Source organism: Salmo trutta, chromosome 10 (assembly GCF_901001165.1).
Source record: "Salmo trutta chromosome 10, fSalTru1.1, whole genome shotgun sequence".
NCBI lineage: Eukaryota > Metazoa > Chordata > Actinopteri > Salmoniformes > Salmonidae > Salmo > Salmo trutta.
In genome coordinates this window covers 13177964-13199318 of record NC_042966.1, presented here as the reverse complement: position 1 = coordinate 13199318, position 21355 = coordinate 13177964, and the positions used below count along the sequence as shown (strand labels likewise).

General features: G+C 45.0%; 1 protein-coding gene across 5 annotated transcripts in view; it reads left to right on the top strand.

Annotated features, from left to right (window-relative positions):
- LOC115201133 (serine-rich coiled-coil domain-containing protein 2) overlaps nucleotides 1-21355 on the top strand; it is a 92462-nt gene that overhangs the window by 56257 nt on the left and 14850 nt on the right. For 4 of the 5 annotated variants that reach the window (XM_029764458.1, XM_029764457.1, XM_029764461.1 and 1 more), the window contains exons 7-10: nucleotides 1279-1365; nucleotides 2905-2991; nucleotides 10348-10473; nucleotides 20936-21023. In XM_029764458.1, the coding sequence (XP_029620318.1) occupies nucleotides 1279-1365; nucleotides 2905-2991; nucleotides 10348-10473; nucleotides 20936-21023 (388 nt within the window). The remainder of the gene's footprint in view (nucleotides 1-1278; nucleotides 1366-2904; nucleotides 2992-10347; nucleotides 10474-20935; nucleotides 21024-21355) is intronic. The other variant, XM_029764459.1, reaches the window with a different exon arrangement.

The following is a 21355-nucleotide window of genomic DNA, read 5'->3' as shown; positions in this document are numbered from 1 at the left end:
GATTATAGAAATATCATGATCTGCAGATCTCCGATCCAAAAACCTCTGAGCTGAGTTCCGTTTGTGGACGCTGGGCAGCGTAGTCCAACTAAAAAGCAGCTTGGAGACTCCCCCCCCGTCTATGCGCTGGGATGACACAACCCCTGGTAGACTTTTTGACACTGATCCCTCTCATGATGCGAAATCTTCCTCTTCTCCACAGCTCCGTCACACGTTTAGTAGCTCTAGTGGGTTGTTGAAATGTGGACCGCGCGACAATGTGTCAGAGTAGCGTTATTGAAAGCCTGATTTGACATAAAGAGCACTTTGAATGTAGCGGCTGTAGGCCATGTCATTACTCATGCACTATTTCTTCCTGACCTCTCTGTTGGTTGAAACGTTGCCGTGGAAATGGCACAATCTCAATGTTAATGCTAAGAGGAACGATAACCTCGCGTCCCTAGACATCAAGATGTCTTAAAAGAACAATTTGAAAGCGAGGAACGGTTTAGTGTAGGCAATAGGCCTATTTTGTAATTCATGTAAAAGAGCTTACTTTGGTTTCTTCATAGAAATATATAAGGGATAAAAAATTTAAAAAATCCTGTGAACTGCTATTAACTGTCGATTTGTGAGGCAGGAATATTTTCTTTTTGCTCGAGCCGCTATTAAAAGAGAAGAGGGTTATAGCTAAAGGCCATTCTCTTGGTAGGAACATACGGAAATCTCAGTGATCAACTGACATCACTCTTCATCTCCAAGGCTCTATCAAACTGAGGGTGTTCTCTAAAAATGGCCCCTGTCACTGTGTTAAATGGCACTTGATGCCTTCAAACTGCCGGCCCTCGCTGGCTCACTGAGCAGTGTGTGAGCACTCTGAGTGCTTTTGTTAGCTTGACACGCTAAAACCACTCCTGGCATGGTTTGGCCCGACCAGGGGGTGGATTGAAGGCGGTAGGAGATTTGGAGAGTTAATTCAGTTCAGTGTGTAAGAGTCACGAAGATACAAACGCAGCTATCATAATGTTGGGTTACAGTTCCTGTTGTTGGCGAGCCAGCCTTTAGCCTTCTGTTATAAGCCCTGCCACAGCCAAACACTGGCTCTTTATACTGAAAAAAATAGCTCAAAGGTATATGGTAGTTGGCCAACATGAATATTACATTTTACATTTTAGTCATATTTAACAGACACGCGCTCTCTCTCTCGCTCTCTCTCGCTATCTCTCTATCTGAAATCTGAGTTACCCAGCAATTCAGAAACCTTATATGAGCCGTGTATGTTTTGGTGTTCTTGTATAGATGGAGGATGGTAGTGATATGGACGACACTCTGATTCTGGATACCTTGAGTCCAGAATCCAGACGGGACCCAATTCAATCTCGACAGGTAAGACCCACTGTTTAACACCACACACACAGTGGTAGGAAGTGTACTGTCAAACAAACCCCGTGTAGACAGTGGATTATGCCCATGTTATAGATGTTTGTCCAAGGCCCTGTTTGTCCTCGTGTTTCTAGTGCCCATCTTCTGTTTGTGTTCACATGGCCTGAGCGCTTTGGTTTGTTTTCCTTTTTGTTGTTTGTGTGCATACCCTGTTTTTGTCCGCTGTACGTTCTCCATTCTCAGGTTCTTTGTTGCCGTGTCAGCTCTAGGTCTGTTTGTGTGTGTGTGTGTGTGTGTATGCTTGTTTGCCAGGCATATTACCTTTTTGAACCTGGAATCCAATTTCCTGTTATTGTGTGTGTTTTATTGTGCGTGTTTGCAATTGCCTGCGTGTTCGGGGGCACATTGCTTCTTTTTTTTTTACCTTGAATCTCTCTCGAAGGAGTCAAGCAAAGGGTAGTCTGTTCTGTTCCTTCTCCTCTTGCCATCACAATGGCCATGTCTCAACCTCATCCTGACCTAACCTGTAAACACTGCAAACCTGTGTACAGCTGGGCCAATGTTTTCTGGCTCTTCCAGCTTAGCCTTGCCCTCCCAGCATGTCTGTCTGGGGCAGTGGAGGGGGAGGAGGAGAGGCAGGGAGGAGGGGGGGGGGGATTAACCACCCTGAACCACAAAGACATTAAGGACCCTAACAACCTGGCAGAGCCCAAACACACACCTCTCATCCCTATCCATGGAACCGAGCAGAGCCCTGCTGTACGACCGCATTGACATGGATGGTGAAGCCTCCAAAACTGGCTCACCCTGAGTGCTGTCCATATTCTCTAGCATGCACTGTCACACAGTGACAGAGAAGGGGGCATTGGCGCCAGCAGGCATTTACAATGCATTTCTGCATTAAATTGTATAGCCATTTATACACATTTTTTCAGTCACGCAGGGACTGTGTGATTGTCTGGGCCGGAGTGCATGGAGTGTAGGGACCGGGGAAGGGAGTGGGTAGCGGCCGGGTCAGAGGGAACCCGGCTGGGCTGAGAGCGCATCAGAATGCACCGTGTCTGCCTGGTCCTCGGGTTCCCGCTCTGTGTTTGGCTGAGGCCCATTAAAGATGCAGGGTACCTCCATGGCGCTGAGCCTCTGATGTGCTGCCTTTGCCCGCGGACCAAGCTTATCTCTCTCTCCCCTCCCGACAGGTGTTTGAATTCTCATTCGAGGGCATGTCCCTCTCTCCGTCGTCTTCTAGCTTTCTAAACATGCACGCGCTCCGCATTCACTGGCTCCCTCCATCTCTCCCTCCTGCAGGGAGACTTCACAGCCGGGTTCATGGTTTGTGACTCTGGCCCGTGATCGGCTGATCGACCTCCCCCTTATTCCGTGCCATCCTCTGGATGAATTCACAAATTGGATTCTGGCTCAGATCTTGGCAGCCCTGCGGTGGACGGGTGGAGATGAGTCAGGAATAGAAATGTGTGTTTTAAGGCCGTTAGGGGTCAAATAAATCCGTGCGGCTGTACTGAACTGTCTTTCTTTGTGTTCTAGGTGGAGGAGCTGTTGAAGGAGGTGCAGGAGCTGAGAGAGGAGCTGAGGAGTAAAGACTGGACCATTTCTCAGCTGACCCAGCAGATGGTATGTGCTTATTGTTGTACAAATGTTGACGCCGTATGCGCAAACTCTATTTCAGCGCAGTGCACTTCATCGGCTCCGACTTCCAACCTTTCTCACGCCATTTTCATGTCAGTCTTCTAGCTAGTCGCTACCACTGTGACCCATGCACAGTAAGTGTTGTCTAACCCCAGGATCTTACCAGCCTCTTCCAAACCCACAGCCCCTTCAGCCAGGTCACCCATTATACAAGTCCATATTCGATGTCCATCTATGTCTGAGGATGTCTGGAGATGACTAGGAAACCGGCCACTAGGGGCAACCGTGAGCGCTGTTACCTTCAAGTAGGTTTCGGTTTTGCTCGGGCGTTGTGGGCTGGGATGGCGGATGGGCGTAAGCATCTGCCTCTGATTCCAAAGTTTGCAAACCTTTCCCTTAACCATTGAGTTAATGCCTAACCTTAAGAATTTTGAGTTAATGCCTAAACTTAATCTTAAACACTTTGCAATTTGACGTTTGAGAAACATGGATGAACGTCTACATCTGACGTGAGACTGTGAGAGCATGTTGGCCACTTATAGATCCAGCCACATAGTGACATGTCCGCTCCTAGTACTCTATAAGGCTCTCCTCTGCCATCCACTCACTGTGGGGATCATTAAGTAACTATGTGCTCCATAGGGCCCAACTGGGTCTATCCCCGGGCTTGTTCTGAGTCTGGGTGAAGACTTGAGAACTGCAGGAGCAGCTTCTCATGTTACTTTGGGCCTAGTGTGGGGGAGAGCTGTACTTGTTTCCATGCCTGGATGTGTCTTCCAGGGCCTGAGCCACTCCACCTAACGGCTACTGCCCCAGAGGTAGAGTGGGAAGAGGGCTATCATTATTGGACCTGTCCTGTGTGGGTAGTGTGGTTCTTACTCTGTGGGTAGATCTGTGAAATTAGACTTCACCTTGCTTGGAGTAATGTCTCTCATTGTGGCTCTCTTATCCTCTCTCTCTCTCTCTCTCTCTCTCTCGCTGTTGTCAGTTTCTCTGTCTCTCTCTACACTGAGTATACAAAACATTGAAAACAGCTCTTTCCCTGACATACTGTAGACTGACCAGGTGAATCCGGGTAAAAGCTATGATTCCTTATTGATGTCACTTGATAAACCCACTTCAATCAGTGTAGATGAAGGGGAGGAGAATAGATTTTTAAGCGTTGAGACAATTGATACAAGGGTTGTGTGTGTGCCATTCAGAGGGTGAATAGATAAAATATTTAAGCGCTTTTGAACGGGCTTTGGTAGTAGGTGTCAACTGCAACTCTGCTGGGTTTTCCCTGCGAAACAGTTTCCTGTGTGTATCAAGAATGGCCCGCCACCCAAAAGGACGTCCAGCCAACATGACACAACTGTGGGACGCATTGGAGTCAATATGGGCCAGCATCCCTGTAGAATGCTTTTTGTATTGGTGTCTGTGTCAAGTTTCAAGTGAACGACACTCTTGAATAGTCTTCCCCTGACCGTGCAACGCTTGTGCAACTCAATATTAGGAAGGTGTTCCTACCGTTTGGCATACACTGAGTATCTTTCTCTTTTTCTCGATCTGTCTCTATCTCTCTGGGATCTTTTCCAGCTCCCATGCCTGATCAAACTGAATGAAAATGAGAACCTTGAGCTTCTGTAAATGTCTTATTGATTGAGACTTACTGCTTTAATTAGACTTTTTTATTTATTGATTTTTCAACACTTTGTTAATTTCATGGTGCTGTTTTGATGCTGTTTACATGTTAATTGTTAAACTGTTTTTCACGCCTTGTGATTAACATTGAAAGAAACATTTGGAAATATTGGTTTTTCTAGTATTCTGTAATTTCCTTCTGTTGCGTCCCGAAGTAACTACTGCATAATGTGACTCCAGACTCTGTATCATCCAGTTATTTACCAGCATCATTTCAAATACCCTGAAATCTACCTTTTACATGACCATATCACAGATATGCTATTTAAGTTGAATTATCTACCTTCTGTTTTGATATTATCTTCTCTCTACAACCCTACTTCAAGCCATGCATTCTTATTGTTAGGGGGTGGATCAGCTTTCATTTTGAAGATGGATTGTGGCTTCCATCAATATAATTATCTGCATCATTTCCAATCCCCCTTTTTGTTTTTTTGTAATTGTATAAAATATATATTTAAAAAAATATATTTTCCCCTACCATACCTCCCCTAATTGGAGTAAACTAATGGACAACTTTTATTTTATTTTATTGAATATCTGAAATATACAATATACTTGCAGTGAAGCTGCTCAACAACTACACCACACCAGTCATCCAACAGACTCCCATTCAGAGCGATACACAGAAGTATCCAGGGTCAACGCCCTGCTCAAGGGTACCTCGACAGATGTCCCACCAGGCCAAGTAAACGGGGACCAGAACTCTCCAAGACCCCCCCAGTTCCCCAATAGCTGTCCCTCAACCATTCGAGACCCCCCCCAAGAAAAAAAATAAATGCAATGAATTCCATTCCCCACCACCAAGAACCCCCCCCCCCAATGCATCAACAACCAAGAAAATGAACTAAAGAGAAAACGGCAAACAACAATGCAAGAAAAGAAAAAAGGACATTAAGGTCAACTAAAATCATAACAGCAATGCCAACTGTATATGTTTGAGTGCATGTCTGGCACTATTGCGCACGTGTGTGTGTGTATATGCATGTGTACAAACGCATACACGGCATCAGCCTCAGGCAAACCGGCATTAGCTGAAAAAAAACAGTACTCCTCAGTGTCATTCAAACTTTTTATGTTTTAATTTGACTTTATTTTTGACTTATCTTTGACCATCATTCTAGCTCCCGCACAGCAACTCCACTCCCACTTGTCTCCAATTGCACATCCTAAGCCCATCCCACCTATCTCTGCTGGCCACCCTCTTCGGAATTCTACTCAACATATATCTTTCAACTATTCTGTGATGTTTAACGTATAATTTCAATCTGTCTAATCGAATATAATCCACAAATTGCGACAACTCTTAGGCTTCTACTTCCTGCTTTAACATACTATATACATTTTATGGACACAGTTTACAATAGTTATCTTTTGTTTGTTTTTAGTCCCATCCTTCAGCTCCACTCAACCCCTCCCATCTATCTCAGAACACATCCAGTTTTGATTTCTATTTGCCATATATTTTTCATCTGTGCTGTTTCACAAAGTTCTGAACATTTCTTTTCAACATATTGTAAATTAAAGGCACATTTTTGCCAAGAGTTATTGTATTATTAATCGATTTGACGATGACTTTTTAAATCACCCAGCAGTGCTATTTGCAGAGTTCGCTCCAGGTAAATGTTGCAATTCTTAAGCCATTCCTGAACCTGTGACGAAAAACAAGTTACCTATGGACAGTACCAAAACAAATTATCTAACGATTGTCTCCTCACAGCAAAATCTGCAGAGCTGGGATGATTGTATTCCCCATATACAGTGCCTTTGGAAAGTATTAAGACCCCTTGAGTTTCTCCACATTTTGTTAGGTTGCAGTCTTATTCGTCGCTCTGGATAAGAGCGTCTGCTAAATGACTTAAATGTAAATGTAAAATGTATGAAATAGTCCCCCCCCCGATAAATCTAAACACAATGCACCATAATGACAATGCAAAGCTATAAGCTTGGCACACCTGTATTTGGGAAGTTTTCCCCCATTCTTCTCTACAGATCCTCTCAAGCTCTGTCAGGTTGGATGGGGAGTGTTGCTGCACAGCTATTTTCAGGTCTCTCCAGAGATGTTCAAGTCTGGGCTCTGGCTGGGCCCCTCAAGGACATTCAGAGACTTGTCTTGAAGCCACTCCTGCTTTGTCTTGGCTGTGCTTATGAGACTCAAAATTGAGGTCAGCTGCATCCTGTTTCCATTGATCATCCTTGATGTTTCTACAACTTGATTGGAGTCCACCTGTGGTACATTCAATTGATTGGAAAGCACACACCTGTCTAAGGTCCCTGAGTTGACAGTGCATATCAGAGGAAAAACCAAGCCATGAGGTCGAAGGAATTGTCTGTAGAGCTCCGAGACAGGATTGTGTCGAGGCACAGATCTGGAGAAGCGTTTCAAAAGTTGTCTGCAGCATTGAAGGTCCCCAAGAACACAGTGACCTCCATTCTTAAATGGAAGAAGTTTGGAATCACCAAAACCCTTCCTAGAGCTGGGCCCCTGGCCAAACTGAGCAATCTGAGATGGGCCTTGGTCGTGGAGGTGACCAAGAACCCAATGGTCACTCTGACAGAGCTCCAGAGTTCCTCTGTAGAGATGGGAGAACCTTCCAGAAAGACAACCATCTCTGCAGCATTCCAACAATCATGCCTTTATGATAGTGGACAGATGGAAGCTACTCCTCAGTAAATGACACCCGCTTGGAGTTTGCCAAAAGGCACTTAAAGGACTCTCTCTGACCATGAGAATCAAGACTTTCTGGTGTGATGAAACCAATTGAGTCTTTTGCCTGAATGCCAAGCATCACATCTGGAGGAAACCTAGGACCATCCCTATGATGAAGCATGGTGGTGGCAGCATCATGCTGTGGGGATGTTGTTCAGCGGCAGGGACTGGGTGACTAGTCAGGATCGAGGTGAAGATGAACAGCGCAAATTACAGAGGTCCTTGATGAAAACCTGCTCCTGAGCGCTCATGACCTCAGACTGGGGCAAAACTTCACCTTCCAACAGGACAACGACCCTAAGCACACAGCCTAGACAGCGCAGGAGTGGCGTCGGGACAAGTCTCAATGTCCTTGAGTGGCCCAGCCAGAGCCCAGACTTGAAACCGATCGAACATCTCTGTAGAGACCTGAAAATAGCTGTGCAGCGATGCTCTCCATCCAACCTGACAGAGCTTGAGAGGCTCTGCAGAGAAGAATGGGAGAAACTCCTCAAATACTGGTGTGCCAAGCTTGTAGCGTCATACCCAAGAAGACTCAAAGCTGTAATTGCTGCCAAAGGTGCTTCAACAAAGTACTGAATAAAGGGTCTGAATACTTATGTTTCCGTTTTTTAATTTTAACACATTTGCAAAAATGACAACTGTTTTTGCTTTGTCATTATAGGGTATTGTGTGTAGATTGGGGGGGGGGGGATATTTAAGCAATTTTACAATAAGGTTGTAATGTAACAATGTGGAAAATATCGACAGGTCTGAATACCTTCTGAATGCACTGTATATTATGTCTAAAAAAGTAAGTTATAATTTATTCTGTCCTGATTAAAAGCCATGCATTCTTAGCAACCTCTTCCCATTCCATAGACCATTTATTGATACATTATTTAAGGCTAATATTCTTTATTACTAGAATCAGCCTGGATGCATGATTCAGGCTCAGAGGAGCTGTGTAGGCAGCAGTGGAGATTCATTACACATCTCTCTCTTTCCTGCTAATTTCACCTTTGAAGTTGAACTAGCTTATCAAACAACAGAGCACTGTTTTTTATTTCAGGGAATCCTGTTGGTTTATTTCAGCATGCCATAGCTGATATTCTTTATGACTGGAATCAGCCTGGATGCATGATTTCAGGTCCAGAGGAGCTGTGGAGGCAACAGGGGGATTCATTATTTCTTCACCACAGGAACACACCTCTCTCTCCTGCTAATATCACATTTGAAGTTGAACTAGCGTATCGATCAAAATAGAGCAATGTTTTATTTCAGGAACTTATCCTCCTGTTGGTAGTATGCCGACACAACGGGGCGTTAGAGCCTGGACAGACCCTGATTTTGTAGGGCTTGTAGTCCTCTCCTTTACAATAACATGTACACTGTTTTAATAGTTCAATCATTTCTGGGAGAGTTTCCACCCTCTATGCTAAGAGCCATAGTGATTGAAACGTTGTTATTCATTGTGGGAGCGTTCAAACACTTGCGCCTGATACTGTTGGGCAACGGCGTTGAACTTATTCCATGGAGGGCCTATTGTCTGCTGTTTTTTTTTTTTTTTTTTTTGTGCCCAATTTTAAGACCTACACAACCAGGTGAGAGGAGTTCCTAACTAATCAATGCCCTTAATTGACCAATCAAGTACAAGTGAAAACCTGCACACACTTGGCCCTCCACGGAATGAGTTTGATACCTGTGCCGTAGTGTCTTTGACGTGCGTACTCGCTTTACCTTTTTTTGAAAGGGTTTGCTTTTGTGAAAGCATATTGCTGTTTTAAGATGGCCGTGTTGTATGGTGCTTTCAGTCCTCCCACTAGCTTTAAGAATGGAGCATCCGTCACTCTGCTTGCATTTCCTGGAATCTATAAGCCCTTAAGAGGCCTATAATTGTTTGCGCAGGTAATTGTATGAATTTGTAATCAGAACGATGAGAGTGAAGTATGGGGATGAAAGGTTGTGTGCGCGTGTGTTTTTAAAAAGAGCCCTGGGGTTTTGAAGAATGCTTGAAAGGGTACAAACACAAAGCTAGTCTGTCTGGGCCTAGAATAGGTAATGGAAGATGAGGGAGTCCTAAGAGAGAACACTGCTACCGTACCGGTACATGATGATTTAGAGTGGCTGTGGCTTAGTCCTCTCAACTGTCCTCTGTGTGTGCGTCTGCATCTGTGTGTTAGTCTGCATTTGTGTGTGTGTGTCATACTTGGGCCACAGCCAAAGGCCACCCTTGCTCTCCTCTCCTCTGAGGTTGTGAGATGGAGAACCTTGCAGGGCTTCATTTGTCTTCTGGGCTGCGGGGTGTTTTCTTTGGGTAATAAAAGGGCTGTTGTTGCAGGCTTGTTTTGAGTGGGGCCAGTGGCCATTGCACAAGTGTTCATACCATTCATTGCTCCTGTGTGTGCCTGGACTAAACAGAGGGCTAGAGTATAGTATGAGCATACACAAGGAAGCAGACACACTAATTGCTTATTGCAGTTTATGGACTTGTTACACTTATACTATAAATGTTATGAAAGGTTCTGTCCTTACATTTTGTTTTTATGATATTTTATATGATCTCTGATTTTATTTTAGCCCTGATTTGGTGTTTTTCTGTCATCGTGTCCCCAACACCCTGGTCATTAAAGAAGTACTCCAACAGATAATTACGATTTAGGAATCTTAAACTGAGTAGTTGTAATGAAATGTTTATTTACACACATGCAACCAACTCAAAACACACACTGCACCGACAACTCTTCTTGGCAACGCAAATCATTTTGCAGCTAACCAATAGGCCTACATGATTGAACTGAATGAGATTGTATTGGTATCTGTGTGTAGTTTCAACTGAATGACTCTTTTGAATAGGCGACCCCTGAAACTCCATTTGGAACTAACAAACATGATTGAACTGAATGACAGTGTGTTAGTGTCTGTGAAGTTTCAACTGAATGACGTGTGTGTCTCTCTCTCTTGATTAGGCTGTTCCTGTCAAGGCCACGAGATGCCACTGCCAGCAGTACAGTCCACCTGGAAGAGATGTGGAAAGAGTGATGGTGACCTACCATGACAAGGCCACACAGACTCCACCATGGAGGGGACATGCTGTGAGTGCTGCTTCCTGTATGTCTCAGAGAGAGAGAGAGCGAGTGTCCATCCCACTGTCATGTCTTTATCATATTTACTGTTGGGCACTTGACTTTGGACTGTTTTTTTGTTGGACTCTCACCATGCAAGTGTTCTCTATTCCAAGTCATAATATCTGTAGGAGCTGTGAAACATTTATAGCCGTTTTAAAGCTATTATAAAGCTCTAACATATACAGCACCTTCGGCAGTATTCAGACCCTCTGACTTTTTCCACATTTTGTTACAACCTTATTTAAAAATGTATTACGTTTTTCCCCCTCAATCTACACACAATGCCCCATAATGACAAAGCAGAAACTGTATTTTTAGAAGATTTTGCTAATTTATATTTAAAAAAATCTTAAACTTTGCATTAGTATTCAGACCCTTTACTTCGTACTTTGTTGACGCGCCTTTGGTAGCGATTGGACATGACGCTAAAAGCTTGTGCCACCTGTATTTGGAGAGTTTCTCCCATTTCTCTCTGCAGATCCTCTCAAGCTCTGTCAGGTTGGATTGGGAGCATTGCTGCGCAGATATTTTAAGGTCTCTCTAGAGATGTTTGATCGGGTGCAAGTCCGGGCTCTGGCTGGGCCACTCAAGGACATTCAGAGACATGTCCCGAAGCCGCTCTGCGTTGTCTTGGCTGTGTGCTTAGGGTTGTTGTCCTGTTGGAAGGTGAACCTTCGGTCCAGTCTGAGGTCCTGAGCTCTCTGGAGCGGGTTTTCATCAAGGATTTGCCTTTATTTGGCTATGTTCATCATTGCCTTGATCCTGACTTGTCTCCCAGTCCCTGCTGCTGAAAAACATCCCCACAGCATGATGCTGCCACCACCATGCTTCACCGTAGGGATGATGCCAGGTTTCCTCCAGACGTGATGCTTGGCATTGAGGTCAAAGAGTTCAATCTTGGTTTCATCAGACCAGTTTCTCTTGGTCTGAGAGTCTTTTGGTGCCTTTTGGCAAACTCCAAGCGGGCTGTCGTGCCTTTTACTGAGGAGTGGCTTCCATCTGGCCAGTCTACCATAAAGGCCTGATTCGGTGGGGTGCTGCAGAGATAGTTGTCCTTCTGGAAGGTTCTCCCATCTCCACAGAGGAACTCTGGAACTCTGTCAGATTGACCATCGGTTTCTTGGTCACCTCCCTGACCAAGGCCCTTCTCCTCCGATTGCTCAGTTTGGGCGGCCAGCTCTGGTAAGTGTCTTGGTGGTTTCAAACTTCTTCCATTTTAAGAATGGAGGCCACTGTGTTCTTTGACCTACAATGCTGCAGACATTTTTTTGGTACCATTTCTCAGATCTGTGCCTCAACATAATCCTGTCTTGGAGCTCTACGGACAATTCCTTTGACCTCATGGCTTGATTTTTGCTCTGACATGCACTGTCAACTCTGAGACCTTATATAAACAGGAGTGCGCCTTTCCAAATCATGTCCAATCAATTGAATTTACCTCAAGTGGACTCCAATCAAGTCGTAGAAACATCTCAAGGATGATCAATGGGAACAGGATGCAGCTGAGCTCAATTTCGAGTCTCATTTCAAAGGGTAAAAATCCCAAAACCTGTTTTCACGTAGTCGTTATGGGGTATTGTGTGTAGATTGCTGAAGATTTATTTTTATTTCATCCATTTTAGAATAAGGCTGTAATGTAACAATGTGGAAAAAGTCAAGGGGTCTGAATACTTTCCCAAAGGCACTGTAGCTGCTGGAGGACACCTAATAGTGACTTAGCTAGGTAGGTGTCATCTTTTCACTCTGACATCCAGCGCTCTGGTCAAGCCAAGCAGCCAGGAGTCTCTGGCCTCTGCCACTTGGACAGACGGCACGTTCCACCAGTAAGGCAGCCTGGGGGCCTGTTGGAGCAGGATGTTGCGTGGGCTGAACAATGCCAGTTTAGAGGGATGACTGGGCCCATGGGCCCCCCCTTGCTCCTGTCTCCTAAGCAGGCTGCCAGTGTATTTGGCTGCGTAGCCGCCTGTCTGTCTGGTACACTACTGCTATCTTTCTGTGTTCAATGATGAAACAGGGCCTCAGCCCTCCCTGGGCAGCATAAATCACAGGACTATCACTAATGACAAACAATAATGCATATTCAGAGGGTTAGCTGCCCTTTTGTTTGCCTGGCCCAAATAAACCAAGGGCACCTGCAAGCCCAGAGCAAAGCAGCACCTAGGCTAAAACGCTCTGCCAGCAATAACATGGAAATCGCTTTTGCACGCTGCTAGCCGCTCCATGATGGACAGGCTTGTTGGGTTAGGCAGCGGCACAAGCCTGATTTTTAGATTTTAAAAATAAGATTTTTACACCTGGCCATCATTGGACACCAGCATATACCGGTGAGAGGCGCCATGAGGTGGGTGGCAGGGAGACATGGTGCTCAATCATAGACACCCACACCCGGTGGCGGCGCACTTCTGGTCACTTTTCTATCCCGCCATGATTTGGATTTATTCACCCTCCTGCTTTACCGTTTTGGAATAAGGTGTGGATGGGAAACTGTAGGGAAATTGGTTCGGTTCAGGTTTACAGCTTGGGTTTGTACTTCACCTGAAGAAGGTAATGGATAAGTTGTTCCTGGTTGTGTGCAGGGAGTGGGGGGGGGTACTGGGGGGAGGGGCTTTGGTGCTGGGACTAGGGCAGGAAACGTGCGTTTCCGGGGTGCAAGAGGAGATAAGAGGACGGGCGAGGCTGTAGTTGCGTTAACCAAGGCACATACCTTGCGCCACTAATTGAATTCGCCAGCGTTCAGATGTTCAGACACACAAGTGCCCATCAGCACACAGATAAGTCAGGAGCCACCGAAATGAAAGCCTTTCCCATCTTCTTTAATTGTTTCTCCTTTGTATGTAACCGCTTTTTTTTTTTTGAAGGGGAAACGTGATACCTCTGACATTTAATTCTTCAGTTATGAGGGAAACGGTGACAATATTCTCCCCGCTGTCTCAAGATAAGGAAAGTGTAGAGTGTGAGCGTCAGCACACAATCAAGCCGACAGAGGCGTAATGACATCTGTCTCAAAGGCACGGGATTTATCACACCATGCTGTCTCTTAGTGCTGAACTCAATCATAGTTAGTATTTCTAGCTTAAATCCATCTAATTGTATTTGTCACATGCTTTGTAGACAACCGGTGTAGACTAACAGTGAAATGCGGGCCCTTCCCAACAATGCAGAGAGAAAATAGTAATAACATGTAAAAAATAATTATAAATACCGACTAATAACTTGGCTATATACATGGTTACCAGTAGCGAGTCGATGTGCAGGGGTACGTGGAAATTGAGTTAGATAAGTACATATAACTAGTAATATAGTGACGCGGCAACAGGATAGACCGTTGCAGCAACGTATGTGATGAGTCAAAAAAAGGTTTGTGTAAAAAGAGTCAGATGATTAGGTAAACTATTTAGCAGTCTTATGGCTAGGGGGTAGAAGCTGTTCATGGTCCTGTTGGTTCCAGACTTTTTTCGGGTCATCCTCTGTCACTGCCTGGTATAGAGGTCCTGGATGGCAGGGAGCTCGGCCCCAGTGATGCACTACCCTCTGTAGCGCCTTGCGGTGGAGTGCCAAGCAGTTGCCATACCAAGTGGTGATGCAGCTAGTCAAGATGCTCTCAATGTTGCAGCTGTAGAACTTTTGGAGGATCTGAGGGCCCATGCAAAATCTTCTCAGCCTCCTTAAGGGGAAGAGGTGTCGTTCCCTCTTGACGACTGTGTTGGTGTGTGTGTGGACCATGATAGATCCTTAGTGATGTGGACACCGAGGAACTTGAAGCTCTCAAACCGTCCCACTACAGCTCTGTGAATGGGGTTGTGCTCGGCCCTCTGTTTCCTGTAGTCCACGATCAGCTCCTTTTGTCTTGCTAACGTTGAGAGGTTGTTGTCCTGGCACCCCACTGCCAGGTCTCTGATCGTTGTCGGTGGTCAGGCCCACCACCACTTCCGTATTGGGTACTTCCTGTTTGAGTTTTTGCTTGTAAGCAGGAATCCAGAGAGTAGAGTTATGGTCAGATTTGCCCAATGGAGATGGAGGGAGAGCTTTGTGTCTCTCTCTGTGTGTGTGTGTGTGTGGAGTAAAGGTCATCTAGAGTTGTTTTGCCTCTAGCTGCTTGTAGAAATTTGGTAAGACAGATTTCAGTTTTCCTGCATTAAAATCGCCGTCCACTCGGCGCGTAATCTCTGATTGGACAGGCATTGAGGTATTCAGTTAATGTTCGATTGAATGTTATGTCATGATTGTCCTGATCAGGTCAGGGTACAGGAGACCACCACCCTACAGATTATCTCCCAAACCCCCAACAGAGGAGGAGAGATCTAGGGGTCTGAAGATGTGGGGGTTTTATGACACCTCATGCCCATAATAAACTTAGGCCACAGAGAAATTCCTTTGTCCTAACAATGGAGAACTGGCCTTAGAACGTTAAACATGCAATAAAGGGACTTTGGAACAATGGTTTCCGTCAGCCACAATGGTGGTTATGACGAAAAGTGGAATATTAAAATGTATGTAACTTTTGTATTTGTTTTTAAAGGTTAAGAGATGACGTTATTATGAAAACATTGTACCTTTAAGAGTTTTCCCAGTATATGCCTGATGTTTATACATTGTACGCTGTTTGGAAAATATCCAAATCAAACAGAATGTTTTGGTAAAGATGAAATGTGAAGTTAGTGTCTAAAATCGGATTTTTAGCCAAATCTAAGCCTTGCCCCCTTTACTTGGTCCGCCCAGAGAATTGCCTAAAGGCGGTTACACCCACTTCTGACCCGAGGGTATAAGACAGGAGAGTGAAGAATTAATTAGGAGACTATTGACCCCAAGCTGCAGCTAAGGTCTAACAAAGTCGACGAACCCCAAAACGAAACACAAGGTTGAAGGCAAAGAAATATTTTTCTACACGAGCTACGGACGAGTAGCTGTGTCTAAGCGGGTGAATTCAAGCCGAACCACCCAGCCTCCACACTCCATTGAATCGTGGTATCGACCCCGTTCGGGCCGAAGCTGTGAGCTCTGAGCTACAGAGCTGTCTGTCCTCAGAAGACCCCTTTCAGATCAAGGGCGAGGGATCAGACCATTTAGCCAAGAAGGACACTGACATCGTGAGGACAACCAGAGAGTTGCGTCGGGGAAGTGCGTCATTTAGAAGCCTAAACGACCCACGCGGAGCTTCCCACCTGAGTCCTCCAACACGTAATTACATCATTATATTCTGACCCATAAGAGCGGCAGTTCGGGGCAAGGCTAGTTAAATAAGCATGGCTGACAAATGAACCCAAATGTATATTTCTCTCGTGTACTTCCTTTATTTCTCTCTCTTTAAAATCCCCATTTTGGGTAACAAGCGCCATAGTGTGTTGGCCCGTTATACTAAGTCCTAATCAATAGCAAGACTGTGTTTTGTGTGTGTATTTTTATCATCATTTTAGCTTGCTAGTAAATAAATAATCAACTAAGATTGGTGTGGTAAATTCAGTGGTAAAGCCCGGGTCCGTGCAGATTCCCGGATTGTACGACGTTCAGATTGAGACTGTAGAGGAAATTGATTAATTTAGCGACTGTTGTAATCGATATTCTGATATCCTTTGAGTTAATTTGGGAAATAGAAACTCAATCAAAACAATGTTCCCATGGTGCCCCAGGTTAATGAGTTAATAATTGCTTGATTCATTGCTTAATTCATTTAATCACGCAATTATAAACCGTTAATCATTCGATGAGCACATTAACTAATACAACGTCACGACAGTTAGAATGGGAAAATGAGTGACCTAAACGATTGAGTGTGGTATGATCGTCCTGTGCCAGGCGCACCGGTTCCAGTGTCTTAGAAATGGCTGGGCCCTCCTGGGCTTTTCACACAAGTGTCTAGGGTTTACGGGGAATGGTGCAACAAACAAAAAATATCCAGTCCGTGGCAGTCCTTGGGGCGAAAACAGCTTGTTGATGAGAAGTCAGAGAACTGCATGAATCGTGCCAGCTACCAGGCGGGCCACAAACAGACAAATAACGATGCAGTACAACAGGATTGTGCAGAACAGTATCTCAGAACGCACAACTTGTCGGACCTCGTCACGGATGGGCTATTGCTGCAGACGACCACACCGGGTTCCACTCCTATCAACTAAAAACAAGAAAGCGACTCAAGTGGGCACATGATCACCAAACCTGTACAATTGAGTCCTGGAAAAACATTGCCTGGTCTGACAAATCCGGTTCCTGTTGTGTTATGATGATGGCAGAGTCAAGATTTGCCGTGAGCAGCATGAGTCCATGGCCCCATTCTGCCTTGTGTCAACAGTATAGGCTGCTGGTAGTGGTGTAATGGTGTGGGTAATGTTTCCCTGGCACACTTTAGGTCCCTTGATACCAATTGAGCAATGTTTCCATGCCCCAAAGAATTCTGGCTGTTCTGGAGACAAAGGGGGGGGGGGGTCCAACCCGGTACTAGATGTGTCAGCCTATCTTGCTCTGTCTCTTCTGAGTCTGGGATTAGGGCCTGGTCTGGGGTTAGCAGTATGTCCTGCGCCACCGACTCGTTGGAAGTAGGAATCTTCATTCAAATCGAGGTTAGTGATGGCTGTTCTGAAGTCCAGAACCTCTTTTCATTACAGGAAACAATGGCGTAAACATTATGTACAGAAAAGTTAAGATCAGCGCAAATAAACACACAATATAGCGGAATTGGCCAGGAGCCCGTAAAACGGCGGCTACCCATTTCAGCCACATTCTAAAATGTGTCTCTGGTTCCCTCTGTGGCATCCCCGCGCGACAGGCTTGACGGACCAATGGAAACGACAAGATTGTCTTTGCGGTGTGTGTGTGATGTCAAAGTCAAGTCCGTATACTGCGTATCAGGCTGTATGTATTCAGAAACTCAAGGGAAAATGTTCGTCATTGTCACAGCTACACCTGTTTACCATGGTAACGGTTTCTAGAGCAAAAATGTTTCTTTAAGAAAAGCTGATCCCTAGCGGATTAGTCATAGTCCTACTAATCAATACTGATAAATGGAACAGGCAACAGTGTCTTGGAGAAATACTGATGGTGTGTTAGAGTAATGAAAGAGGGGGAGGGTTGAGAGGCGACATTGTAATGAGCTCGTGAAATTATGCTGTCTATCCACACTGCAGAGAAACTGGCATCAACCATAATGAGCACAATTGATCTGTAGTGGCAGTACACAAATAACGCATCCCTACCCCCCCAAAGCAAAGGTAAGCTCAACACCCAACCAATCCCCTCTCACTGAGCCTCTTGCAGGTTCAATAACAGTACCTGTCACTGTCATGTCAGGTAGCTATGAGTTTAGAGGTGACCCTAGTCGTCTACATTTCTCATCTTCCTCCCCCATGTCAAATCACTCCCTGGCAGGTGCGTCTGAACCGGTGGAGGGTGAGTGTGATTGTATTGTACAGGGAGACATCGCAGGCACCCTGTCTAGGAATGGACTGAGAGACAGTGGTGAGGCTAGTGGCTGCACCCCATCCCAGCATGTTTCCTCAATTTGAGGCGCTGGAGAAATGTCCATCTCAACGAATGCCCCTCCCTGGTCCTCATGTCTGAGTCTCCTGTGTTTGAGAGTATGGTGCTCTAATCTACAGCACCTTCAGAAATGATTCATACCCCTTGACTTATTCCACATGTTGTTACAGCCTAAATTCAAAATGTAGTAAATATAGATTTTCCCACCCGTCTACCCACAAGACCCCATAATGACCGAGTGAATACATGTTTTTAGAATTTTGTGAAAATTAAATACAGAAATCTCATTTACCTAAGTATTCACACACCTCTGCTAATATGCTCCAAATTGAGCTCAGGTGCATCTAATTACCTTTGATCATCCTTGTCAATACAACTTGATGGTAGTCCACCTGTGGTGAATTTAGTTGTTTGAACATGATTTAGAAAGAAACACCTGTCTATAGAAGTTCCCACAGTTGACAGTGCATGTCAGAGCAGAAACTAGACCAAGAAACTAGACCAAGTCCAAGGAACTGGAGCAACTGGGCAAGAAGGACCTTGGTCCGGGAGATGACCAAGAACCCAATGATCACTCTGACAGAACTACAGAGTTCCTAGGCTGAGATGGGAGAACCTGCCAGAAGGACAACAATCTCTACAGCACTTCACCAATCTGGGCTTTATAGGAAATACCAGATGGATGCCACTCCTGAGAAAAAGGCATATGACAGCATGCTTGGAGTTTGCAGAAAGACTCTGAGAGCATAGGCAAAAGATTATGTGGTCTGATGAGACACACATTTTACTCTTTGGCCTGAATGCGAAGCGCTATGTTTTGAGAAAACAATGCACAGCTCATCCCCCGTCCTAACACCATCCCTACCGTGATGCGTGGTGGTAGCAGCATGCTATGGGGATGCTTTTCAGCATCAGGGACTGGGAGACTGGTAAGGATAGAGGGAACAATGAATGGAGGCAAATGAAGGCAAATCATTGAGAATGTGGCATTCCCTGTAGCTCAGTTGGTAGAGCATGGTGTTTGCAACGCTAGGGTTGTGGGTTCGATTCCCACGGGGGGCCAGCACAGGGGGAAAAAAAATGTATGAAATGAAATGTATGCATTCACTACTGTAAGTCGCTCTGGATAAGAGCGTCTGCTAAATGACTAAAATGTAAATGTGTTTGAGTGCAAATGACCTTAAACTGGGGCAAAGATTTGCGTTCCAACAGGACAATGACCCCAAGCATGCAGTCAAAGCAATGCTGGAATGGCTTCAGAACAAGAATGTGAAAGACCTTGAGTGACCCAGCCAAAGCCCAGACTTGAATTCCATTAAAAAAAATCTGTGTAAAGACTGCTATTCACCGCTGCTCCCCATCTACCTTAATAGAGCTTGAGAAAATCTGCAAGGAAGAAAGGAGAATATCCCCAATTCAGATGTGCAAAGCTGATACAGACATAACCAAGACGACTCAAAGCTGTAATTGCCGCCAAAGGGGCTTCTACCAAGTATTGACTCGGGTGTGAGTACTTACGCAAATTATACTGAAAGAAAATATAAACGCAACATGTAAAGTGTTTGTCCCATGTTTCATGAGCTGAAATAAAAGATCCCAGAATTGTTCCATAATCACAGAAAGCGTATTTCTCTATAATGTTGTGCACAAATTTAGTTACATCCCTGTTAGTGAGCATTTCTCTGATGCCAAGGTAATCCATCCACTTGACAGGTGTGGCATATCAAGAAGCTGATTAAACAGCATGATCATTACAGGTGCACCTTGTGCTCGGGACAAAAGGCCACTCTAAAATGTGTAGTTTTGCCACACAACACAAAGCCACAGATGTCTCAAGTTTTGAGGGAGCGTGCAATTGGCATGCAGACTGCAGGAATACCCACCAGAGCTGTTGCCAGCGAATTGAATGTTAATTTCTCTACCATAAACCGTTCCAATGTCGTATTAGAGAATTTGGCAGTATGTCCAACCAGCCTCACAACCGCAGACCATGTGTAACCACGCCAGCCCAGGACCTCCACATCCGGCTTCTTCATCTGCGGGATCGTCTAAGACCAGCCACTCGGACAGCTGATGAAACAAAGTTTGCATAACCAAAGAATTTCTGCACAAACTGTCAGAACTTCTCAGTGAAAGCTCATCTGCGTGCTCGTTGTCCTCACCAGGGGCTTGACCTGACTGCAGGTCAACCATTGAGCATGTTTGGAATGCTCTGAATCAACGAGTATGACAGCGCGTTCCAGTTCCCGCCAATATCCAGCAACTTCCCACAGCCATTGAAGAGTGGGACAAAATTCCACAGGCCACAATTAACATCCCTATCAACTCTATGCGAAGGAGATTTGTCGCGCTGCATGAGGCAAATGGTGGTCACCCCAGATACTGACTGGTTTTCTGATCAACACCCCTACCTTTTTTTTTTTTTTTTTTTTTTTTTTTTTTTTTAAAGGTATGTGTTACCAACAGATGCATATCTGTTTTCCCAGTCATGTCAAATCCATAGATTAGGGTCTAATGAATTCATTTTCAATTGACTGATTTCCTTTATATGAAATGTACCGCAGTAAAATCTCGTTGCCTGTTGCATTTTTATTTTTGTTCAGTGTACATTTCATTTTTTATTTTCATTTTATAGGGTATTTGTCCATTTATTTATTACTCAATTTTGAATTCAGGCTGTAACACAACAATGGAATAAGCCAAAGGGTATAAATACCTTTCTGAAGACACTGTAGGTCTTTACTGACACACTTGCACGTGTACGCACACACACACACACCAATCCATGATCCTTAGATGCCAGGACACCTCTATTCCTCTTAAGATGCCATCCCTGTGTGTGACTGGAGACCAATCACTCACTTACCAACTCCACGGAGGGATGGCTGGGTTCGATCCTCTATCTCTCTGTTCTCTGGTGTGTGTCATTTCCTCTGGTGTTTGTCTTCTCTCTGCACAGGGTGTTCTGCCTGCTCCTTTCCTCTCTCCCTGGCAGCGCTCGCACCAGGGGACCCTGCGGGCATGCATGCCCCACCACAGCAGACAGAGTGAGTCCCTAACAGTGCCCCCATCCCTACCCCTCGCCACCCATACCCTATAGAGCCTTGCATCTGTGTCCCCATGCCATTACCCTGCCACCCTGCTTCAGTCCCTAGAGTCTTAGAGCATCATGCTGACTGGCTCTCTGTTGCTCGCTTCATGTTGGCATCGCAACCCACTTTTCTAGTTTTCAAACTGGCTGACATGTTGAAAGGCTCTTCCAGTCCAATACTTGACTTGTAGAGCAGACTTGAGACCCACAATCTGCCTTGGTAGTAATCTCTCTAGCACCCACTGTTATTGTGTAGCCTTGGCGTTTCATTGTAAGAAGTCTAAGTGC